Source organism: Ammospiza caudacuta, chromosome 3 (assembly GCF_027887145.1).
Source record: "Ammospiza caudacuta isolate bAmmCau1 chromosome 3, bAmmCau1.pri, whole genome shotgun sequence".
Classification (NCBI taxonomy): Eukaryota; Metazoa; Chordata; class Aves; order Passeriformes; family Passerellidae; genus Ammospiza; species Ammospiza caudacuta.
The window spans coordinates 65,810,493-65,836,364 of record NC_080595.1 but is presented as its reverse complement, the minus strand read 5'-3'; the positions used below and the strand labels follow the sequence as shown (position 1 = coordinate 65,836,364).

Here is a 25,872-nt window from a genome sequence, read left to right as displayed (position 1 = left end):
AGAAGTTGCAGAGCTGCTAGCTAAGCTAAGAATAGAAAAAAAGAATCTATAACAAAGTTGTGTCCAGGGACTCTGTCCCTAGCTTGTTCCTGTGATTGGCCCTTAATTATAAACATGGGAACATGAACCAATGACAGGTCAAAATAGGTGCATCCTATTGCATTCCACAGCAGCTGATAACAATTGTTTACATTCTCTTTCTGAGGCCCTTGCTTCCCAGAAAATGCAGAAATCTGAAAGAAAGGATTTCTGTGAAAAAATGTCTGCGACATCTCACCTTTCTAAATTGTATAAATTAAAAGAAAAATGCTGATGTGAAATGAACACATCAGCATTTTTGTAAATGTAAAATGTAAAATATACAATACTAACAAATCACTAAAACAATCCTACAATCTAAGAAAATGCAAAAAACAATGCAAAGAAAATTCAAGTCCAGCAGCTGAGTTTCAGGAACAGTCCATCAGCTGAAGTTGTTTCTTTTGGACATCTGAGAATCCTTTTTGGTCCTGAAAACAGCATAACACAATTTAAAACAATTTCAAACAATTTGAACAATTTTGGAATGTCCTTTTCTGGCCCTTCAATGCTTCAGTGCTTCAGAGCTGCTGCCCGCTATTTTCAATCTTTTTTATTTAATTTTAATTTTTTTTTTTTTTTATCGAAAAGCAAAAGAGCAGCAGCTGAGCAGAGCAGTGCAGAGCAGTGCCAGAGAAGGAAAGGCCCTGGGGGCCCTGGCCCATGCTGGACCAGGAACCCCAAAACTGGCCCACAAAGGGGGACCAGGACTGGTAGGAGGAACCAGAATTCCCAGAAACATCAGGAGGCCACATGATGGCCCTGACCCAGGAACTTCCTGAGCCCAATGGCCCAGGCCAAACCCATGAAGCAGGCTCTGCATTCCCACAGGCCTGCACCCTACTGCCAGTACAAGGGCAGCACAGGTAGTGAGATGCTTCCTTTCCCCAATACCACTGAGGCATGCCAGCAGCAGGGAAATAGAAGCCTTCCCCAGCAATCCCATCTGGGTTCTGGAGATGTTTGTTCCCCACAGCAAACCAGCTATGGTCTCCTCCAACTGTGCCCTCTCCCTCTGCAATGCATCAGGTTTGTCTCTCATCCGCCCCGCAGCATCATCCACACCCCCTCTGGGCTGGGGATCAAAGGCAGGGCTCTTGGGATGCACCTGCCCCCCCATGCCACTAGGATGCAGGAGAGGCGGCAGCCTCCATGGGACCATCCCCGAAAAACCACCCCCCAAACCACCGAGAATGCTGATCTTCAAAACCAGCAAATGCAGTGCCCCCAGAGTCAGATGGCGGGCAGCCCCTGCTCCACGGAAAGAGAGACCCCCCGCCGGGGCGGCTGCTACAGCAGCCAGTCCGGGATGGTCTGAGTTCGAACAAGCCGCCGGTTCCAGGGCAGTCTCTGACGCCAACATGGAGGGCAGAGCCTCCGACAATGGCAGAGCCGCTGGGACGGCCAGTGGAAGCAGCGGGGGGGAAGCCGGAACCGGGGAGGGAATCACGCTGAGTGTGATATCAGCCACGGGTGCCCCGAGGTTCCCGCGGATTCGGGACCGTCTCCAACACCGTCCTGAACAGGGACCGTCTCGGCTTGAGGCAGTGAGGAGGCCGATGGAAGCGGTGGAGAGGCTGAAGGAATCTCCTCCTCCGCTGAGCCGGAAGCTGGAGACGCATCCTCGTTGCCTAGCAACTCAGCAGGTACCAGGAGTGCTGTCTCTGCAGTCTCCGACGCAGGCACTGGCAGGGGCGGGGAGGCCGGTGAAGCTGTGGGCGGGACCGCCTGGAGAGGCGGAGACGGGATCGCCTAGAGTGACGGAGCTGGCAGAGGCGGGGAAGCCTCAGAGACCGGTACCACCCCCATGTCTGAACGAGGCGGAGTCTGAGAGACCCGCTGTGGCAGCACCGTCCACTCCCATCCCCCCTGCGGGGGAGAAGGGGGGGGAGGAGAAGGCTCGAGAGAAAGAGTAAAAAAAACTTCTTCACGCGGCGAAGTTTCAGCCCCCCCCGCCGCGAAGCAAGGGGGGCTGGGAAGCAGAAACTCACCCCCCACGGGGTCTTCTCCCAGGGACGGTGGAAACGGAGCCTGCCCATAGCAGTTAGAAATCCATTGAAAGGTAGCTGCTCTTCGTTTCAGAACTGGGAAGAGCTTTATAAATGCTGGGTAGATAGAAGGCAAAAGACCTCCCTGACTGTAGACGAACTGGAGAATAGAGTCCAGGCATTCCCAGACAAAAACATCCAAAGCATATAGGACATCAGTAAAGAACCCAAAAAGCTTTGCCCATCGAAAGAACTCATAGAGATCTGTTTTTTCAAAAAAAAACTGTCTTCTCTACACCAGTGTTGCCAGAGGGCAATAAGTGCCTCCTCTGAAGGAGTAAAATGAACCACGTTCTTCAAGGGGTATGCCTCCCATATAAACAGCCATAATTTTCTCGTGGCTGAACCCTCAGGGATAAAAAAGTGAACAGTACCTTTTGAAAAAGTCCAGCTTGCTCTGGCCAGCTCTGCAGGTATGCTGCTCTTGTCTACCATGTTTCCTGAAGGTTTTCCAGAAGAAGGTTCTCTTTGTGGTCAGCCTTGGCTGTGAACTCTGTCCAAATCAGGATCTTCAGTTCTTCAGCTCCTGGCTTGAATCCATTTCTGTGGTCACTTCAAAGCAACCATCAAATGCTACACATACAGGATTTTTACCCAGTGCAGCAATTTGCTCCTCTGGTCTTATCAAATTAATTTCTGCTCTGACACGAGGGGTCACCAGATATTACAGCATCCTGAGTGGGTCGCTGGAGGTGAGAGAGAGACGAGAATCTTGTTTCTTGATCAGAAGGCTGGATTTATTGATATATGATATATAATACATTATAACTATACTAAATAGAATAAAGAGAGAAGTTGCAGAGCTGCTAGCTAAGCTAAGTATAGAAAAAAAGAATCTATAACAAAGTTGTGTCCAGGGACTCTGTCCCTAGCTTGTTCCTGTGATTGGCCCTTAATTATAAACATGGGAACATGAACCAATGACAGGTCAAAATAGGTGCATCCTATTGCATTCCACAGCAGCTGATAACAATTGTTTACATTCTCTTTCTGAGGCCCTTGCTTCCCAGAAAATGCAGAAATCTGAAAGAAAGGATTTCTGTGAAAAAATGTCTGTGACACTTATGCAGATTTTATTAAGAGAAAAAATGAAGTAGGGTAGAATTAAGCAAACATTTTACTAAGATTAACCTGCTCTAACCTCACTAAAGGATTAAGAATGGAACAATACAGTGATAAAATCATGGTCATAACTAGGACTGAATCAGCAAGCCTAGAGGTTTTAATTACTCATACACTAAATAAATCCAGCCGCATGGCCCCTAAATCAAAGCTCAAGCCTGTGCTACCTTTCATGAGAACAATCTGATTTGGATTAATTCTGCACCAAGGATTAAAGAGGAAGTTGCTTTGTCTCCTGATATGACCCCAGAAGTGCTCTGGTGCACACCAGAGTCCAACTGCAGCACACATGTCTTCCCAAGGGGCAGACAAGAGCAGCTTTTCCATGGCTGCTTCTCTCAGTGGAGGTTTACCACTCCCAAACATTTTCCCTTTGGATGCATAAGAAGGAGGAACTCTGAAGGCTAGAGTGCCTCTGGCCTTTTTCTGGGAAAGACAAGGGAGTGCAGATGCCCAGCAACATTGCTGCCAGCTCCACACTCTCTTCTGTCACATTCACATTTTCTGAAAAATCCCTTCACCCAGGATTTTTCTCCTGGGAAGCTGAGAAGCCCCAGAGAAAAATGGAAACAATAATCATCTCATTTGCTTCTCCTCTGTTTTGCTCATGTGGAATGTATTTGGAGATTGTTTACCCACAGGTGATGGTTTCATTGGTTTCTGGTGTGAGTGTTTTCACTCATTGGCCAATCAATGCCAAGTTGTGTTGGGACTCTGGAGAGAGTCGCAAGTTTTCATTATTATCTTTTTAGCATTCTGTAAGTATCCTTTCTGTATTCTTTAGTATAATTTAATATTCTTTAATATAATATAGTATCGTAAAATAATAAATTAGCCTTCTGAGAAAATGGAGTCAGATTCATCATTCCTTCCTGCCATGGGGGTCCCAGCAAATACAATAACTCCTCTTCACTACTGCCATTGGAATGCCTAAGCCATTGCCATTCTTAGCTCATTAGCATTATTAGCTGCAGCAATTAAAAATAAAACATGAAAATGTCAGCAACAGCCATTACTTGGAGGCATTCAATGACTGTGAACTTGTTGGAGCTCCTAGTTTTTCTCCCAAAATCATGTTAGGCCTGCATTTTTCAAAGGCTGCACATTATTTTTAATAACATCCAAACGTTCCTTTAATGTGCATTTGCTCGCTAGCAATTTGGCTCCCTGCTATAAGCTGCTACTGCCTTGCTAAAAGAAAATTCAACATATTTCTGAAAACTTCATTAACTGTATAGACATTTTGTGGGGAACACTGGAATATAAGCAGTCAAGCAGCATCCTCCCAGGGCTTTTTGTCTCTAGCAATTAAGAAAGAAACCTAGGTTACTGAAATGAGAATTCTGCACTCACAGGTTCTGTTGAGAGTAAGGAGATTTGCTTGTTACTAGAGGAACAGCTTTGGCTAGGAATGAACCTCAGCTAAGAGAAAATCTCTAATTTAGTCTGTGTCTCAGTGTAAAATCCTAACCTAGAAAGCTCTCTTGCTGACCCAGAGAGGGAGCAGAAATAGCATTTACCTACTATTAGGCAATGGCAAGGCAATCAGAGAACAAATATGGCCCCTCTGAATGTTCCCTTGTGTACCATGAGGTACAACCTTTGCACCACCTGATGCTAGCAGGGATCCAGCCTGCACATACACTTTCGTCTTTTCTCCTGGCATTGTTTCCAGTTAAACTGCAAAGCAAAAGAAATTGCAACTTTGTGTAGAAGATTTTTGCTGCATATTCCCTGGAACCCTGCTATTGGGGATGTCTTGGTCCAGAAGTGAAGCTCTGTATAACCCTTTAAAATTCTTTCACTCCTCCCCCTCCAATAAAAATTCTGATTAAAGGCCGCATTTGAATTACTGAAAATGTTCAGCAAGACAGTAATACCCTAGATAGGAAATATCTTTTGATAAACAATAAAACATTATGTGCCAATCAACTTGGTGCCAAACAATATTCCACTCTGGGATCCACTCTGACCTGGGAAGTACAAAAAGTTATGACAAAGATTTTCTTTTAAAAGACAGTATTAAATTCATTATATGTGAGAGATGTGAAATTTTGGCATGCACATGGGATAGACAGAAAAACATTTTCTTTTTATCTCTGTTATAGGCAACCTTCCACATTTGGGCAGGTTGTTTAACCTCTCCATACTTCTGTTTCCTATATTTAAAATGGGAAATAATTGCAGGGACAAACTCACAGGCGTGTTGCTTCGTAACTTTGAGCGTCTGGGATGAAAGGCACTATTGAAGTGCAGAATATGCTCAGGTATCGCTTTTTTTCTGTGCCAAATGCTTGTTACAATCTGCTTAGTGAGACATTACAGAGAAATAATACCTCAGCTTCCATTCCTACTTTAAAAAAATCTCTAAAACAAAGAGAAAGAGAAACTGGTAGCAAACATTTGAGTATTAATTCTGCTTCTTTGTTTCCCATCCCGAGTTTGTGGTTCCCAGAAATTCTTGACGGTAATTTGCTGTTCATGGACTTCCTTAGCCACAAGAGGTCTAGCTGTATTTAGTTTCCCATAGTGGTCTTTTCTTCTTGAAAGTTCCAACTATGTATGAAACAAGAAAGGTTTTCTAGAACAGCCTCCTGACAAAAGGAGATCTCATACCTCAGCTATACACTTCCTTTGTTTTGCACCTACCATTTGTGTAGTGTGTCCTGAGTCTGGTGTTTTCTCTGGAAAAAAACAGGGATTCCATCTTCACCTTTTCCATGCTGGCACAGTTGGCATCCATCTCACACTCCTACAGCCACATTAAGTAGGCCTGCAGCTTAAATTAACAATCAAGATTTCCAGCACAGTCAGTGGAGGCAGGGATGCAACCCCAAAGAGCAACCTGCCCTATCTGTGGTAGACACCTCTCTCATGACAGGGGGAATAAGTGGTCTGACTTGTTTTGTTGAGACAGCCTGCAGAGACAGCACAGCAACAAATAATAATAATAGGAACAAATAAAAGCCTATATTTAAAACACAGTTGTTCTCCAAACTGCTGAACAGGTCATTGTGAATGGGAATGCAAGGAATACACTACAATTTTGAAGCTTCAGCTTGTTTTTGCTCAGCTGTGCTCTTCAATTTACAGCCTGCAGCTCAATTAGAAGCTTTTTCCATTTACTTGTTTCATTTAGTGTGGTGACTGCTACATGATCTAAGTAAACCAGAGGGAGGAAAATTGAATGCCTTTGGCTGTCAGGATGCTGATAGAAGTGTGGAGGGAGAGAAGCCTTTGAAATCCCAAGGTGCTACTTCATGTTTGTCACCCTAAGGACAGCTGCCTTGGAGAGCCGCGATGCCACCAGGAACATTTAGGAAATTCCCTGACACGCCTGTACAACATCAATCTTTTGCACATATCAATAGCTGGTTCCTGTGTTGTTATTTCCAGTCATGTCCTGTCTGGGAGGGGGCCCCTCACGAAGCAGAAGGCTGGTGTTGATCATCTCGTTCTCCTCGGCACAGAGCACAGGCAATCTTTGTCCCCTAAGGTGTGTGTGCTCGCTGCTTGCGAGGCACAGGCTGAAAACGTCTGAGCTGCAGAGTGCAGGCTGAAGCACAGGGGAACAAGTTTATGGCAGGAAGATATGACAAGTGAAACCAGCTGCATTTGAGATGCAAATGGAGCTGAGCAGTCCAAGGTGTCACAGGGCTTGGCAGACATTACACAGCCTGCTCTGCGATCATTTGGCACAGCACTGCAGAGAGAAACAAACTTAAAAGCTCTGAGGAGGTGCAGTTTGTTTAAATAATGGCAAGTAATTAGTCTGAAGACAAAATCAGTGATGGCATTTTATAATTACAATTAATTTAAAGGTTAATTTCCTTTGGTGCTAAAGTCTTATTTAAAACATTTACCAGGAAGGGAAATTAGGACGTTACTATCTAGATGCATAGAATGCTTCTGGGAATCCATGCCTATTATCACTAGAAAATTAGGTTAGACTCAAAGTGGGAATTTCAATTCATTTTAGTGTATAATAGATGGTGGTCAGGGCCTTGAGTCAGAAGGGTTGCTTAGGGTAGACTGTATGATTTGCATTTTCTTTGTTTGTGGGATTAATTGCAAATGTTTCTAACAAAAGGGCTGGGTTTATACATGAACAAGCTTGACATGAAAAGAAAATTGGTTATGGATTGCTGCCTTCGTAACTAATGAAGTTGATGTTCAAGGAATCCCTAGGAGACGGGGTTGTGGCATGAGACAAATATATAAATAAAATCACACAAGGGAAAAGTGTGGCATTGCTGGCTTCATCTCTGATGATTTCTTTTCTCCCTCTCCTGTCTTCCCTGCCACTCCCCCTGCATCCATCACCACCTCCTGTGGGGATTGTCAACCCCCAGTTTAAAAATGTCTAAATAACATAACTTAAAGCTTGAAGGAAGTAACATTTCCATTCCAGCAGCTGATCACAATGCAATACTGCTTAATAAGATCATTGCATTGTAACAGCCAGGGAAATATACTTACCTTACAATTTTTTTTAACTATAGATCACACAATTTTTACCTATTCAAGAATGACATTGCAGAAAATATCTGCCCATGTCAATAGTGAATGAACTGATAACATCTGTTTTTTTGAAGAAAGATACATTTCATACCAAACCATTGGGAAAATATTACTCGTCATAAATTATTTATTTCAGGAGAGGAGCACAAAGGCATTCAGACCATGAAACAATGTCCCAGGCAGTTGTGTCAAGCCAGTGGCAAAAATTAGGTAGTAACTAGTGATGGTTCTGATAACAAAGGCTACAGATCATTTGAAGCAATGCTCAGGTTGTTGATGCAGCTGAATAGGGTGTGGCCTTCCTGGGCATAGAAATGTTTTGACATTGCAAAAAAAAAAAGCTCATATTCAAAATCAGGAAAAGATTAGCAAAATCTGAAGCTCTCCACAAGCTGAAAATTGCTTGCAAAATACTTTCAGGCATGTTTTGTTCTGGTGCTGGTGAAAGACTTCATTTCAACATCAGTACTTTCCTGCCACTTTGCACTGGACATGGAGGGCTGTCTTTGAAAGGAGACTCTCCAATGGGGAGCATCTCCCCCTTCATCCCCTGAGGAGGAAGAGAGACAGTTTTTGGATTCTGAAGAGGAGCAGCCTGCAAGTGGCCATGTGGGGCTGCTGGCCCCCTTCCCCACTCTGGTGTCCCACCCTTTGAGGGCCGCTGGTTGCCTTCTTAGGGTTTCAGCCAAGATTAGTGGGTGAACGGCAGGTCCTGGCTATCCAAGCTCACTCCAGCCTGACAGGTAGCAGTCTTGGAGAGGAATGGTGATGAGCTGCTGTGGGTGGGCCAGACTAATTAATTATTTCCAGTGGCCCTATGAAGGACACCTGCCCACAGCCTCAGTGTCCTTTCCTGCTGAGACAGTCAGTGTGAGCTCCTTGCAGTTTCCTACATGCCATGAACATAGCTTTGTATTAAATTATTTTTATCAGCATGACTCCTGTTAAAGTTTTCCTTATTGCTTTTCCTTTCAAATATCTAGATAGGTCTTCATTAGCATTGGATTGTTAACTTTCATAGATTTGGGCCTTAATTCCCCCCTTTGTTGCACCTACTAATGACCCTTTTTCTAATTTATTAGTGTGGCAGTCACACTTGGAGGCCACTGCCCCAGGCATTTTCTTTTTCCTTCTTTTCTTCTCTTTATTGCTCACCCTGAGCAGTGATCTGGCTAAGAACAATTTTTCCTAATGACTATTTGATAACTTCTACAAAAATTCAGTCTACCACACATTTAATTCTTAGAATGGTTTTTCAGTCAAAATCTATATTGCAGGGCTATATTTTTTTGCTCAGCACTTAGGGATGAAAATTTGAACGCAAATGGCCATTATCCAGCAATGCTCAGGTCTATCCAGTTTAGAAAAATAATATATTGTTCAGACTATTATTGTTCTCTTTGCTTATTATTGTTCTCTTGCTCTTTTAGCTGAGTGCAGGTCTTTTACTCTTTCTTTCTTTACTAAGCATCAGACAAGCCCCACTGCAAGTTTAGAGACAATCCTTGCAAAGCCTTGCAGAGGTCAGGCAACAACCCTATTTCCAGGTGTACAGGTTGACAGGTGGCTTGCTGTCTTTTCTAAGGGAGTGCTGGCCATTTCAGTCCAGTACTTTTCATTGCTGCAGCTATGCTCCAGATGTTTCCACCTGCCCTTTGGTCCTTGTTCCTGCCTGCCTTATCCCTGGTCCCAGTTTCTGCCTTCAGCCACCTCGGGCTCATGCCTCCCAGTCTTGCTTGGTTAGTCCTGACTACTTTCATCCCGGCTCCTTTCTGCTCAGCAAGCGCCTTGGTTCCCATCCTCTCAACATGGTTCCCACAATTGGCCAGCCACGCCTTGCAGAGGCCTTGCTCCAGAGCATGGTCTTCCTCATGTCATGGTCCAAGAATCAGCCACTGACCAGACACCTTCTCCACCTGCAAATCTGAGACAAATTGTGACTTGTCTAATTTCTGGACCCACAGGACCATTCATCTTGGTATTTTCTGCTGGGTACAATCATGAGCTGGAGTCACCTGCAAAGCAATATCTGCATGCCTGTTGCTCCCTAATTATAGACAGAGATCTCTGCCTGTATTTCTGTGAGGGCAGAAACACCAGATCATATTTATTAGACTTCACAAACCTGAGTACCTCCCCACTCCTACATCTTATCTCAGAAGAGCTGATAAAAGACTCAGCCAGGGGATCAGCAGAAACAGAGACAGATGAAGATGGTGCCTTACATCAACAAGAAGCACAATAAAAGGAGAAAAAATTGGAGGACAAGACCCTGTGAAGCAAAAAATTACTGAATAATTTTGATTATGATACAAGTAAACAGCATGAAAATAGTGGCAGTGGAGCTAATCTGAGCTGAGAAAATCCATCAAAATTTGTGTAAGGGCTTCCCTTTGCAGCTCCAGTGGCCATTGTAGAGCTCACAAATGCCATGAGGTTACAGTTTCAAAATCTGAGGTTTTATATTCACCTTGCAAATGGCTGAGCTGAGAGCACTCACAGGCCCTTCATTACTGACTGCTTGGCAGAAATGCTGCTCATTGCACCACAAGAACTGGACCTCATGTCCAAGTCCTTATGCCATTTCTGAATCCTCCTGTGACAGCAGAAAGGGCACAGCCTCATGTGCTGGCAGACGTCTCCTTCCCCATGTTTCCCTGGTGTTTGGCTCTGCTGTGGTTTGAGAGCCTAAATCACTGTGTACTCAGCACAAAGACCAATAATGTTTGATTACCACTGTAAACAAACTTTATGGAGATCACATTCAAGCAAATCTCCTCCTGTGTGCTATTTTGTGGAACAGCCACCAGACCATGCTCACAGCATAAAAAGGCAGCAGCACTGAATTGTTTGGAAGTGTCTTCACCAAACAGAGAGCTGGGTAGCAGGATACTGGCAAAACTGAAAGAGCAAAGGTGTCCCCATATGTTTTTTAATATTTTTGCCCCATATGTCATTTCCAAGGTATTAAAATGAAACTTAATTTTACTTCCCCCCATTTATTTTTTTTCTCAATTTGGCATGTTTTTAGCTACCGCTATTTATGCACAGCTCTCTCTTGCCTCACATACTTCTGCACCAGCACTGCTCTCAGTAATGTTTTTAGATGTAGTTTGTTTGCCATCTCTCCTTCCTTCCAGCTACACCTGCAGTGATGTGGCTTGCTGTGGCAGTGAAGCTCAATTGCAGCACTTGAAAAACCTTAGTCCAGGGAGCCAAGTCTTCGGCTCTGAGAGGTTGCAGATAAATTTAAGATCTCACAGGTCAGATGTAGGATATGAACACCACGTGTTGTCTCTCTGCTATACCACACAGGACATATGTCCAGTCATGGCATGCACATGCACCTCCATGGTCATTAAGTCTTTTTTTAAAAAGGTATCATCTTTATCATGGGTAATTCTAGGTTTTTTTATATTATTTTAGTAGATGCATGAATATGGTTAAGGACCATTGTAATGCCAAGCACTGGGTGGTTTTTTTTCTGCATCGCATTTTAGTGGTCCTTCTATATACTGTAGACTTCCAGAAATGGAAAATGAGAAACCCATTTATGCCTCTCATCCTTCCTGAAGTACAGCAGAAACAGTGGGGACTCTGACTGTGAGCAAAGGTTGAAATTTCACATTCCTGTGGGTAATTATTGATAGAAAGTATGTCCCTACTTTGAGCCATATGTCCTGTGTTACACTTGTAACAGTCATATGTATGACAAGACCCTTAACACAAGCAAAAGAAAATAATCTGAGTTTTTTATAATGCATATTTCAGATAAGTAGTACTGCTATTATCCTATTCAAGTGCAGCAAGGAAAATAAAAATTTCAGCACACAATATGTCAAAGATGGGTTTGCATGGCCAGGTTTTGAGGGGGCCACAGGGGTGTGTTCTGTGAAGAGCTACTAGAAGTTTCTCCTGTGGCTTCTGATAGAGCCAGTGTCACACAGCTCCAAGATGGACCTACTGCTGGCATGTCAGTGACAGGGGTAGTGCCTGTGGGATAACAGATTGAAAAAAGGGGAAAAAATTTGCATAATAACTCCAGTTGAAGAGTGGAATGGAGTGAGAGCAGCAACCCTGCAGCCCAGGGAGGGCCATGGGGGAGCAGAGATCCACCCCAGCCCATGCAGGACCCCAGGGCAGAGCAGGTGGGTGCCCAGAGGAGGCTGTGACCTGTGGGGAGCCTGTGCTGGATCAGGCTCCTGTAAGGATCTGTGGCCCCAAGGAGAGAGGAGCCCACAACACCAGGGCAGGGTTGCTGGCAGGACTTGTGACCCTGAGGGGGCACCCACTGGAGCAGGCTGCTCCTGAAGGACTTCACCCCAAGGAAGGGACCTATTGGAGCAGTTCATGAAGAATTACAGCCTATGGGAGGAATTCACATTGGAGAAGTTTTTGGAGGACTCTCTCCCATAGGAGGGACCCCACATTGGAGCAGAGGAAGCATATAAGGAGATGTCCCCCAGAGGAGGAAGGAGCAGCAGAGAGACTTGTGATGAACTGACCACAACCCCCATTCCTCATTCCCCAATGTCACTGGGGTGGAGAAGGCAGAGAATCAGGAGTTAAACCTGGGAATAAAGTTTAATATTTGGCTTTATTTCTCATGATATTGCTCTTCTTTGGTAATAATTCAAGGTTATCTGGCCTGTGGTGGTAACTGCTGAGTGATCTCTCTCTGTGTCTATCCGGACCCATGAACCTTTTGTTACATTTTCTCTCTCCTATTCATCTGAGGAGGGAATCAACAGAGTGACTTTGGTGGACAACTGGTGTTCATCCAGGGTCAAACCACCACAAAAGCAATTGTATTATGTTTGTAAGTTCATGTGTGCTTTTACTAAAGTGAAACACAACATGAGCCTCTTGTGATATCAGAGACATGTAAGATGAATGTACGATAGAGTAGTCAAAAAAAGTGTTTGATGTATGAAGCTAGGGATGGACACCTCTGTACTGATTCAGATAATGAGACTTGTTTTATTCATCTGATGTTATGGCTGCCAGGAATGTATCAGTTGTATGACATTTCGGTGACCTTTCAGGCACAGCCAGGATGAAATGCCTGCAGAAAGGGCAGCCTGCTGCATGCTTTAAGAAACCGTCTCAGAGTCCACAGGGAGCTTTTAGCACAGTCTGGACACCACGGGGTTTGCAGTGCTGAGAAGCAGCTGCCATGAAGAAACCTTGCTGCAAACAAATTGATGAAACCCTTTTGTGCTGGAGTTCACTTTCTATTACCTCCTTTCACCTACCTTGCAAAGCTTGTTGTTGCCTGCAAGAAGCCATTGTATGTCTCCAGCGAGGTCATGGTCGGACTCGCTGCCCTGCCATCGTTTGGTTACACACATGGCAGCTTCTATAGTGAGCTGAACACAGAAATGTCTCTACGACCTTGCTTTGTTTGTAACTTGGCAATCTGGCTTACTAACACTCTGAGCCTGCTCTGGACAGCAGGGCAAAGCCACCATGCACGAAGAGGTATTCAGCACGAGCACGCATCTTTCCCTCATGCTCACACAAAATCATTTTTCTCAAAGAAATCTTTTTCTCAACACATTGGTTTAGCTTTCTGAAAAAAGCCCTTAAGACAAGCTTTTGCCCCACATCTGCAAAGCAGAGTGTCTATGCGTGCAGCCTACTAATAATGTTTTACAGGTTGCTTGAAATAAAATGTTCTAGGAAAGTACAAGAAGAAATGCAAAGCTGGACAAATGAGTATAAACAATATCCCTAAAGTGACATGAGTTGACAACGGTGAGGCACTGATCCAACACAGGCATTTTCTGACTTGTGTTGTCAGGAATCAAGAGTAACAAAAAGAGAAGAAAATTGGGCAAGCAAACAACAAACCATACCTTCAGCAAAACATACATCCATTCTTTTTTCTGCAATCTTTGTATTTGAATTGAGGGGGGTTTTTTTCTCCCAGCCTAGCACTTCACTAAACAATATTCTTCATTTTCTGCCTGTAAACTTAGTACGTTCCCAAAGACATGATAACATTTTGATAAAGGTATTTTGATGGTTGCAGACATTGATTAAGTGGAATGCAACAAATAGCGTTTGTCTTTATTTTAGCAAGATTTTGACATTATAAAAGGTTTTGTAAGAAGTTCAAGAAAGTACTGTCCAGATGCAGTCAGCATAGGTGGAGTGCAGAACTGTTTAAAATTCTATTTGAAATGTAGTTATAAAGCAGATGGGACATTTCCGATGGGATCCCACTGGAACCTCAGCTAGGGAAATAATTCTCTTCATTATTTTTATTAAAAACAATGAGGATAGAAGAGAGAACATGTGTAAAAATTTTAAGATTAAACTAGACTTTGAAGGGTACAAGCACTTGTGAATATAGGATTAGAAGTCAAAATAATCTTGAGAAGTAGCTTGAAATCAAGAAGGTGAAATTTAGTACAGACAAGTGCAAAAGAACTCCTGTGGGAAAGAATCAATCATCTTCAAATAAAATATAGACTAGGCTAAGCTACAGTTAGTGTCAAAACAAAAAATAAAGAGCTGATTATTAGGCATTTGTGTGATGCTGTTGAAAAAAGAAATTGGAAACCAAACCCAAATGATGCAAAACACAAACAACAAAAACAAGAAAAAAATCCCAACCAAACATACAAAACCCCAAAACCTACTGAATTATTTCAGGTAATGAACAGAAAACTGTATGGCAGTTGTCCCCGTTAGTCCTGATTTGTGCACCTCACTGTAAGAAAAACATAAGTAAACTGAGGAAGAATCTTCAGGATTCAAAATGTAGAGGCTTGCACAACATGAGCTGTGAAAAAAATTTGAAATAACTAGGTTTTCTTAAACCTGAAAACAATGGATGGCATGAAATGCTTCTTTTAAAGGTTTAAAAAGCTATAAGAGAAAAAAAATGGCTCATTTTTCTTCATATTCATAGGGAGAAAAGGCCAAAATATAGATAAGTAGTTAATTTGCAGGAAATTACATTTAAATTAGACATTAGGAAATTAGGCACAGTGAAAAGCAACATGGAAAGGCTACAGAACCTCCTTCATTAGAGATGTCAGGGATTAATTTAGTAACACATCTTTCTGGGATAGGAATACACATAATGCTGCTACAGGGCACAGAAATGGCTAAATTATTTCTGCAGGGGCCATTCTTGCCAGCAAAGAATGACTTTATGACAGATTCAACATGTGTGCAGTTGCAATGGAGACATACTGTACCCAGGCAGTCCAGTGTTTTGGTAGCTCTTTGCTTGCAGATTGGTAAAAGAAGGCGTACAAGAATTTGATATTTTGGTAAATGTCTGGAATGGCTGAAACTGTATTGATAAGTGTGACTAAGTGTGGCACAAATTGGGGGCTACCTTAGTATTAAAACAACTTTATAAATGCAAGTGTTAAGGAGTCCTAACCACTGTGGAAGTTTTCAAACCATGTAAATTTACTTTTTTGTTGTTTGTGATTGTAACTGCATTTTAGATTTACAAGAAGTTGTTTTCTATCAAATGGCCTTTTCTTTTTCTTTTTCTTTTTTTCTCTTTTCTTTTAATGTACACAGAGCCAGTCTGTCAGTAGCATTGACCAGACATGTGAAAAATGCACTTCCATACCTGAACTCTTTGTCCCTTTTCTATCAAAGTAAAGTCCAATTCAGATCTGTGATGTAAGAGACAATACTTCAGGGACGAGAACTGCCCCCAGATAACCTCTATAAGCCGATAGTTGAGTCTCCTGGGACAAAGGAAGCAAATGGCACCCTTTTACCTGTGCAAAGAAAGTGTTTTAGCAGAGATATAGGGGTCTTGGGCTCAGTTGAGATTGAATTTTCCTGGAAATTGTTTAAAACAAACATGAGAAGGCCATCAGAAGCTGGCAGTTGTGTGAATTAATAAATAACTCCCACCCTACAACCTTCTTGCAGACCTTCAGTATCTTGAGAGAAATGCAGGTTTCCTTACATCTGTGAAGTTTCGTCTCTGAAGCTCAGATAAATTGTTCCAACTCTCTGTTCATGCATTTCAACCCAAATGTCAAAACAGGGAATCAGAGAAACTTCTGTCTCTGAGACGGAGTTGGATCAATGTACTCCCCTCTCTACATCCTCTGCTGAGCCATGGTATGACAGCAAGCCAGCCACAGTAATCACAGTCAGAAGCAATGCATTCATGCCCATAAATAAATGGTTTTCAGCAGTTGTAATGTCTAAATAGCGTGTTGTGTTGTATTAGTGAGGTGGTCTACTTGAAAAAGAGGGATGTGTGGTTATTTCTGGTGGGAAGATGGTTGTTATAAATGTTTTACTGTTTTTATGTGGTTTTGAAATTGAATGGATTTTAAAAGTAAAGGGGAAAAAAGGGATGCTTTGCCTTTCTTTACTTTTTACTGTTTCTCTGTATCTTCCCAATTATCTGGTCTAATATTAACAGATTATTAGAGGACCCGTCAAAAATAATCTGTGTACTGGGTGGTTCTTGAATGATAGTGCCTATCAGTTCTGAAAAGACGTTGCTAATGAAAGCAATTTCTCCCCTTTCAGTTGATTTCATAGGTGGATTTGACTCTTATGGCTATCAAGGTCCACAGAAGACATCTCATTTACAGCTGCAGCCCATGTATATGTAAGTACTTAACTTCTAGGATATTCAGCAGAGTGGCAGCCTGATATTAAAGGATCATTAAACTGAAAGATGGCATGACTTAAAAATTAAGAATAGCCAGAAGCCTTTTTTGATGGACTGAATTCAAGTTACACTTAGGAACCAACATTACTCTTGTGTTGAATTAGAATGATTTCTTAGGGTAGGATATCATGTGTCACAGTTGTTCAAACAGCATCCAACTCTCACCTGATTTTTCCTTATTTTCATTCAAGCAGGTTCCACTCAGAGACAGCGACAATTTGGTGTAGAAAAAACACTAATCATATGTGACAAACCTTGGCTGTGAAAAAAAGTGGATTTTTATGAAGTTTTATCAAAAGTCCAGAAACTTGCTAATTTAGTGGATGCATTTAGCATTTGTCTTACCAGAGCATCTGTTCACCAAGGCACCTCTGCAACTCATTTCCAGTTTCCACATTTAAAAAAGCCGAAACAAATGTAACAACATATGGCTTTTAAAACTAGTTTGAATAGAAGACAGTATTTTACCTAACCATTGAGTGACAACTCCATGGTAGAGTGCAATCTGATATGTTTGGGAGTTAAATGAACAAACAAATCTCAGCTCATACACACAGCTGGAGTATATTCACACTAGAGCTGATGCACAACCATAGACCAGCCCAGGAACAATCGTCTCCAAATATTTCTTGTACTGATATCAACTGAAATGCAGAACAGTCCTGACTGCCCAGATAAATCTTACCTCACTGCTGCAGCCTTTGGAAATATTTTTTATTTGCTATCAATGCCCTACACACTAAAAGCACAGCACCACACAACTCATAAAGGGGCAACAGTTACGTTTTTTTCCTTTGTTTCTCATCTGAGCATTTCTTTTGTGGAAAAGAACTAAGTTCAAGCAAACAGTAGCCATCCCAACACACAATTCCACTCACCTTTGAATGCAATTTCATTTCTTCGGATTAGTGGAAGCAAGTCTACTAATGGATTAGTGTATTTTTGAATGGAATCTCACATTTACTCCTTTATCAGTTGCACAATCTGTTCTGTGTTGGTGTTTGGAACTGGGCCCTTCAGGAGCTTTGCTAGGAGCTTTTTAATAATCTCAAATTACAATGGTGCATATCTCCAATGTCGTCTCAGCTTCAGCTTCCCATCTGTCTGTGCCCAAGTAAATATTTTTCACCTGCACTTTTGGCACAGTGCTGCACATTTAGAAAATGTTATTTCCTTCATAGTTTTATATGAGGTACATAGGTACTTAGAACAATTCTAATCCTATCTCTTTCTCAGTATACCATACCTTGTCATCAACATATGGAGCCCTCTAGCTATTATCCCATTCTCTTTATGCTCTCAGTGTTTCTTCCAGAACAGCAGATTGCATTTACTATGCATCTTCATACTGACTGGAAAGAAAACTAGACCTGTGGAAAAAAAAAAAAAAGAAGGCAATAGTTTTCAGCCTGTAGCTTAGATGAAGAGATAGATGATTAATCCATGTAAACGGTGTTTTCTCTTATTCCAATGCTGCATGCTCACTGGAGTACAGGGGATTTAGCTGTCTTTAACAAGAGACAGAAAACAGAATGTGAGCGGACATTTTGTTCAATCAACCCGCAAAAATATTGCCATGTCCCAGCCACAGTCAAATAAAGACACTTCATGTTTCCCTCTGACTGTATAATGTTTGACAGGGCTCTCTAGGATTGCTACAATCTGTCCTTAAGAAGCTTTTATGGCATTTAGGAATACCTTTCTTTATTTACAGCTGACGCACACTAGTAACACATGCATATGTATTCACATTGCAGTTGCTCTGTAAATGTAGGCAGTCCATTAGGTAATGGAGTGACAAATTCGAATGTCAAGTTACTCAAGTCAAGGTTTGATCTGCTTGTAGCACTATTTACAGCAATATTATGTATTAGAAATCAAAACATGCTGATATAACAAGAAGCCTTTAAAATACCAAGTATTTTAAAGCTTTATTTGTTGGGAGGAAAGATTTGGTTCCCTGCGGAGTTTGCTCCCCAAATATCATCAATGTAAACCTTCACAGTATGCAAGGAAAGAAAGAAAGAGGAGAGGAGAGGAGAGGAGAGGAGAGGAGAGGAGAGGAGAGGAGAGGAGAGGAGAGGAGAGGAGAGGAGAGGAGAGGAGAGGAGAGGAGAGGAGAGGAGAGGAGAGGAGAGGAGAGGAGAGGAGAGGAGAGGAGAGGAGAGGAGAGGAGAGGAGAGGAGAGGAGAGGAGAGGAGAGGAGAGGAGAGGAGAGGAGAGGAGAGGAGAGGAGAGGAGAGGAGAGGAGAGGAGAGGAGAGGAGAGGAGAGGAGAGGAGAGGAGAGGAGAGGAGAGGAGAGGAGAGGAGAGGAGAGGAGAGGAGAGGAGAGGAGAGGAGAGGAGAGGAGAGGAGAGGAGAGGAGAGGAGAGGAGAGGAGAGGAGAGGAGAGGAGAGGAGAGGAGAGGAGAGGAGAGGAGAGGAGAGGAGAGGAGAGGAGAGGAGAGGAGAGGAGAGGCATAATCATGGCTTTCCAAGCCATAATCATGTCCATCCAGGACACAGCTATACCCATGTATGTCCATATATGTGTATTCATATAAATATTTCCATAATTTTATCAGTTGCTACACAATGTCTTTGGATTCATAGGCAACAGAAGATATATTAAGCATAATATATGGAAGATATATTATCATCCCATCTAATTCCGGCAGAAGATCAAGAAAATACAGGGATCACTTTTTGCCAGCACTGTATCCTGTCCTATTCAGACTCACACTGGGCACATCTCATATGGAGCTCTGGATTTATTAGAGAAATTGAACAGGAGACAGGTGCCTTTAAATCATCTGATGGCTAACTATATGCGGAGGCACAACAGCAGTTTTTTCTCTGTGCTGTGGTGTGCCGGGCATGCTGCAAAATGGAAGGAGAGCATGTGGCCTCCTCTTTGAAGAGCTCACCAAAACAATATCAGCTTCTAACGGTTGTTCAGATTCTTTCAAAATACAAATTTCAACATGTAGCTCAATAATACAGAACAGAGAAGCCCCTATATATTTACCAGATTGATTCATACACAGAACTAGTACAAATCTTAAAGACATACAGAATTTTGTGTTAGGTCTCAGTCATTATCCACTGCTTGCTGATATGAATTGACTTAATGGATTGCAATGACAGAAGTCCATCAACATAAACTTATTTCTTTGGAAAGTCAGACAGTTTTTCATCTAAGTGATTGAAATCAATTTTAAGTCCTTTATACATGCACTATTTACCTATTCTTCTGAAGGAAGGCTGGGTTTACTAATTGCTAACTGTTAAGACATACTGTTTTGTGACCAGTTCTTCCTGTGTGCTAAAGTTAGGACTTCATTTTGTTAATGTGGAGGTTATATTGAACCAACTTACATGTGCAAATTTTATTAATTTATTCAGGCTTCTCATATTTACATTTTTATTCTGTCATCAGGACTATTTCATCTAAAGATTTATTACTTTTTATTTGTGATTTTCATCAATCAAGCTCTACTTTTAAGAACATTCTAATTCAGTTTAAACACACATAGTTGCTTTCTGTGGTGTTTCATCAGTTATGCAAAACTACCCCAAATGAACAGGATATCTAAGGAAAAGAAAAACCTTGGTCTCTGAAAAAGAAATATTATCTTTAGATAGTTAATTAAAGTGACTATCTCTGGCTACTGTTACCTTTAATAGTCTAGAATTATTAGATTCAGACTCACATTGAAGTTTTTTTCCTCTATGTTTTAGGCTTTAAATTCCAATCAAAGTTTTCCTTATCACCGCTTCCAATTTAATATTTAATTTAAATCAGTTTACTTTTTAAAGTGAAAAATATATGCAATTTAAAACTATGCTTGGGGAAGAATTCTTATGGTGACATTTCTCTACCTGTTATAAATGGGATTTTTTTATTATTTAAGTGCCAACAGTGTGCTCTATGCTGTACAAGCCAAGAAGCCTAGACAGTCCCTTCAAAACGAATACGCTTTTTGAACAGAACGGGATGCTCATGTACCTCCTTGCAGTGTGGCCACACCTGATGTACTCAAAAGCAGCTTCCTGGCATTCTGTGCCGGAGATGCCAGTGCTCATTTCCAGACCATGGGAGAAGGACACAATAAGATGGCGGAAATCAATTGTCAAGACAAAATTCTCCTCATGGGAGGTGACGGAGGAAGGTGACTAAACACTCCCTGACACTGATTCTGCTGCACATGAAAAAAAACAGTGGTAGTTGTGGAACAAGACTGCACTGCATGATCACTGTTCTAAAAACAGGAGGAAGGAGGGAGGGGAGAGAGATCTTTCTTTATGTTCTTCACACTGAACTTGTTTGTTCGAGGAAAGAAGAAGTGAAGCAAAAAAACCCCATGCATGTCTGATGTTGATGCCTAATGCACTGGAGAAATTTCTCAAAAGCAGTGCAGCCCTGAAGTGAAGCATGCTTTCCTCCTATTGTGAAGCCTAAGAATATTTGCAGTATCTGTATTCCTGTGCACACACACACACACACACACACACACACACAGACACACATATAGGCATTTGTCTAGATAGTTGCACAGACTGAAAGCGCTACCTACTTCACCATTCACTGAAAGTATAAATGAAACACAAAAAAAAAAGACACTAAAGCTAGCACCTTGAGTATAACCACCATGACACTCCACATGTTCATGCAGTACAAATCTTCTGTGTAATTATCACCTCATGTTTTGGGATTCAGACACATTTAAATAACCTACGACCTGAGCTTTCACTATCAACAAACAACATCTTGTCCATTTTAGACTGAAAGCTTTAGTTACAAAACATGGGTTTGGGACAACACTGTTAAGGTGGCCGGGCTGTGGCACTTGCGCAGGGTCTCTGCTTTGTGAGTGAGCTGTGGGGCAGCTTTCCCCTGCACCTGCAGTCCAGCCCTTCTGCCCTCACACCATGTCACTTCTTGGTTTTACAAAGACAGCTACGTATCTGATGGATTATATAAATCAGGTCATATTCCAGTTGACCCATGGACATACAGTAAAGATTATAATTAAATATAACTCCTGCCTAAGATTGTTTAGAAAACCTGTGCTGACTTCTCTAACAATGTTCCAGAGAGAGCCAAGGCAGTTACTTGAGTAAACACTTTGTCTTTCCGTCCTCTTCATCCCACGTGTATCTGAACTGGTTTGTGGATTACACTTGCTTGCAAAAGGGCACCAGAGCAGCAGGGCAGGGATCAGAAAAGTATATGCTGGATTATAAGTATTGTTCTTTCTCTGTCTTTCTTCTAGGTCAAAGTAAACATGGGGACTATTCAAGGTGGGCTAGAGGACCTGTTCAAAAATCTCTTTCAGGATGGCCTCCTGGTTCTTCAAAGAGAAAAGAAATTCAATTTTTGTGCTAAAAATATTGTATAAAAGCTGATTGAACAATAAGACAGAAAACAACAGAGACCTGCAGCCTCTCTTTCTAACAGGTACTAAAGGAGACGCCCCAGAACCCCTCCTTGAACCTCCTGCCTCTCAGCACCAGAGGGACGCAGCAGAGGCATTGGTGCCACCTTTTGTCCCTTTTTTCCCTTGGCCACTGCCAGCATGGCCCATGTGGATTAAGACATGAACCCAGCCCACTCAGTGCGGTGGGAGCCTCCTCCACACTCCAGGCCGCGCTGAGTCTCCTCAGTCAACAACACTGAAACACCAGGATGACCTTGCAGCAGAAGTCAATAGACAGCGCATTGTTTGCCCTGAAGGCTGTACAGTTCATACTTGCCTTAACCCAACTGCATTGCACATTAGAGAAACTACGTGCAAGTTTTCTGAAGTTAACATGCTGCTGTTAATTCTGAACGATTTCTAAGTCAGTGGTTTTCTTCTGTTTGGTTTTGCTTTGTTTTCATGTCAGGGAATAAGGCTCTGTTGCTCCATGGCTCCAGAGCAACCAAGTAGAAAACTGCCAGCTGTCTGATAAGTGCTTTACTTTTGGGGCTCCACAGTGGTCAAGAAATAGTTTATAATGATTGAAAAGAAAAATAAATAAAGAAATAACTGAGAACCTTTTGGGGTCAAGATGGGGAAAGGGGTAACAGAAACTAATAATTGAACCTACTGGAAATAAGCAGCAGAAACAGTGCTTCTTAATCCCACTGGTTTTATTTATCGCACTGTAGGTGCTTTTATAGCTATCTCTAAACATCTTTTACTAACTACAGAGACATCTGCAGATTTCTATGAACAAAGGCCAACTGAATATGTACTAGCTATGTTTACTCTTTTATATCTGATTTCAACTAAAAATTCTCTGTAAGTGAGCTTTTTTTTTCTAATTGCACCATAAGGGATCCACATATTTTATTTCTTGATTTTGGTTGGAGAGGGCAGGGAGGGACTAGTTGAGTTGAAGAAATACTGAAGACCTTTTTGTGGTATATTTGGGGGATCTGTTGTGTGTTAGAACGTGTATTTTATCTTCCTGTATTATTGTGGCTGAAAAAAACCCTCTGTGCTGTTACGTAGTTGGCAACAAGATGCCTTTGGGAATTTTGCTAGTAGGTCAATGTGTATATGAAATACTCTGAACTCCTAGGAACATATGTTTTATTCTACATCTGATCTGTATTTTCAAGAACGTAGATGGCTTTCACTAGGAAAACCCAATATTTTGCTCAGGTTTTTCAGAAACTTGGATTGTCATTGTTTCTTTGCTCAGACCTTGCATAGACAAATGCACGCACCTACCACACCTGAGGTGGCCACATAGCTTTTGAGGGCAAGAGGGAAGGTCAGCGCTTGGAAATGCTCAAGGCACCCCTGAGCAAGTCCCTTTTCCCTGCTGGCCAAACCCTTGCTCCAGCGGCCTCACACCACTCACCCATCCCTGTACAAGCCAGTGCCCTTTGCTGTGTCTGCATGGATGTACAGTGTCACAAGCAGCAACTCTGGACAATGACAGAGGAACAGGCATTCACCAGTGAAAACAACATACGGGACATGTTCAGGAACTATACCTACATTGATTCAGTGAGATTTATATAGATATAGATAGATATATATATATGTAAGTGTGTGGAGGTGTGTGTATGTCTATGTATATAAAATACACAGGACTAACTATTTTGGGGGCTGCATCACCCAGGAAGATTCTGATGCAGTGGACCAAGGGTTCCCATCTCAGATACTGCTGGGAATTTCATGCATGAAACATGAATGTCCCCTAGGCCTGATCCTGTAAAGCAGTCATTGCTGATTTGGATCTCAAATTTAAATTTTCATACTTGAGTACCTGAAAATATGAGTTCCTACTGGGTAGAGATGCTTTTCACCCCCTGGAAACCCCATGCAACTTCCAAGTGACAGGCTGAAATTTCCCATAACTTGCAAAACTAAAAAAGTTTCTACTTTTCTGTAGTCTTAAATATAGCAGATGTACAGTATAAAACACAATGAAGAGGTTTAAATGGGATGAAAATGTCATAACAGGTTATTTTATCTTTCCCTGTATACCAGTTAATCAAAATGATATTTCTATAAAAATCATTTTTTAACATGAAAAGAAACCAGTTTAGGCACCTAAGCAGCAATCCAATTTTCAGAAGATAATTTTTCATACCTTTCAGTGATTTCCCATGGAACAGCGGCTACTGGTAGTTAGCAATTTTAGAAGTCAGACGATTTAATGAAGTGTCTACACGTAGCTTATAGGCCTGATTTTAAATTAGAAAATTTTGGCCTTAATTTCTCTGTGTCTTAGTCTTCCCATCCATAATACGGGAATAATATGTGCCTCACAGGCTTTTTGTGAGGTCTGAATTGTTAATGTTTGTAAAATGCTTAGGAAATAGGAAGCACATCTAACTACTATGGATTGCAATATAAATGTGTATTCATATATTACATATAGAGTAGATACACACACTCACATACACACAGTATATATATATATATATACACACATACATACCTATATGAAGTTGGTATTCATAACCTTGCTTAAGTTGCAGTTAGAGCACCACCATTAAAAACATTAGGACTGTTGACTACTCAACTAAATGATTAGTGGACAGATCTCTTCTGCAAGCAGTTTCGAGCACAGTAATGTGAGAATATCTGGATGGCATTTTTGATTTGTACAGCTGTATCCTCCTCAAAATCCAGTAAAGAATGTTATTTTTCTAGGCTGGGCTTTTGTTATAAACTAAAATATTCAGAAGGCAAGAGATACAATCCAAATGTGTCTTTTTTTCCTTTCTTTTTGGCATTTGTTAATTCTGAATGTATTTTTAACAAAAGTGATTTTTTTGACTTACTAGTGTAATTTGCATTTTAAAAAAAATAAATGGAAAAATATAGGTTTCCAAGCTATTCATGGCCCCCTGCTGCTATTCAGACCTTACAGGAAACTCAGAATTACTCTTCCCAGCTGAGCAACAATGCAGGATAAAGAATCCTATTACATTTACATGATGACAATCCCGATCTGTGCAGTGCATGGATGTGACAGCCCTGAAGAGAAATTGCCAGGTCATGACACCATTTTAACGCTGTCATATGTACCAGGTATTTTCGTTATCACTGACACTAAAAAGGTTTCTTTTACAAGGCTGACTGCAACAGACTCTACTTAGAAAACAGGACTGGTTTTTGCCCACTCATCAGGAATTTTAAGCCCATGATAGGTATAGAGTTGCCAACAGTGTTAAGTATTGCAAAAATAATACTTGTTAAGAATGAGCTGTGTAACATGGATATTTCCTCTGCATTCATATTCTTTTATATGCTATTTATTGTCCCTACACTGGAATGATGGAATCCTGTTTCAGGAAAAATGTTTATAGAGCTCACATATATTGACAGCTTGCCTGAGGTCATTTAATAAAGGTGGAGCAGAATTATAGAAATTTTGAAATACTCGGTCATGGTCTCTTAGGATGACTCCTTAGAAAGAGAGTTCTTTCGTTAGGACTTTTTAGGTCTTCATAACAGTGCAAGTGATACTTTTCAGTCAGGTAAGGAGAAATGGTTTGTGCTCCACCTGCTAAATCTAAGTACTATTGACAATATTCCACTGCTGCACAGCATTTTGATAAACTGTGGCACAGTTATGTATTGATTGCTGGATGTCTCCAGATAGGAATGACCATTAACTCAGTGTCTGAGGCCTTTCATCACTGTCATGCTCACCTTCCATTTGAGCACATTGATAGTAGACAAAGCAAAACTCCACACTGTGAATCACTCCACCTTGCAATATTTTCATTTCCAGTCCTCTGTTTTAGTTTTAAAGGCAAATACTATAGCCCCATTAATAGTCTATTTGTATGTATTGCTTGCTGACTGTCTACTGATGAGTAGCTGAGATGAAAGTGATGGACTTCTTGAGTTTGTTCCCTAGCTATTCTGAATCTGGCTTTTTCCCAGCACGTGTGGATTGACAGCAGACACTAAAGGTAAGCCAGGTGTTGTTGAAGA

The 25,872-nt window shown here is 41.6% G+C and overlaps 1 protein-coding gene across 1 annotated transcript in view; it reads left to right on the top strand.

The window, feature by feature from the left end:
• Nucleotides 1-25,660, top strand: part of NKAIN2 (sodium/potassium transporting ATPase interacting 2) — a 516,192-nt gene extending 490,532 nt beyond the window's left edge. Inside the window, exons 6-8 of the mRNA XM_058801777.1 lie at nt 16,296-16,377; nt 20,335-20,592; nt 21,697-25,660. Of these exons, the coding sequence (XP_058657760.1) occupies nt 16,296-16,377; nt 20,335-20,407 (155 nt within the window). The 3' untranslated portion in view covers nt 20,408-20,592; nt 21,697-25,660. The remainder of the gene's footprint in view (nt 1-16,295; nt 16,378-20,334; nt 20,593-21,696) is intronic.
• Nucleotides 25,661-25,872: the final 212 nt, after the last annotated feature.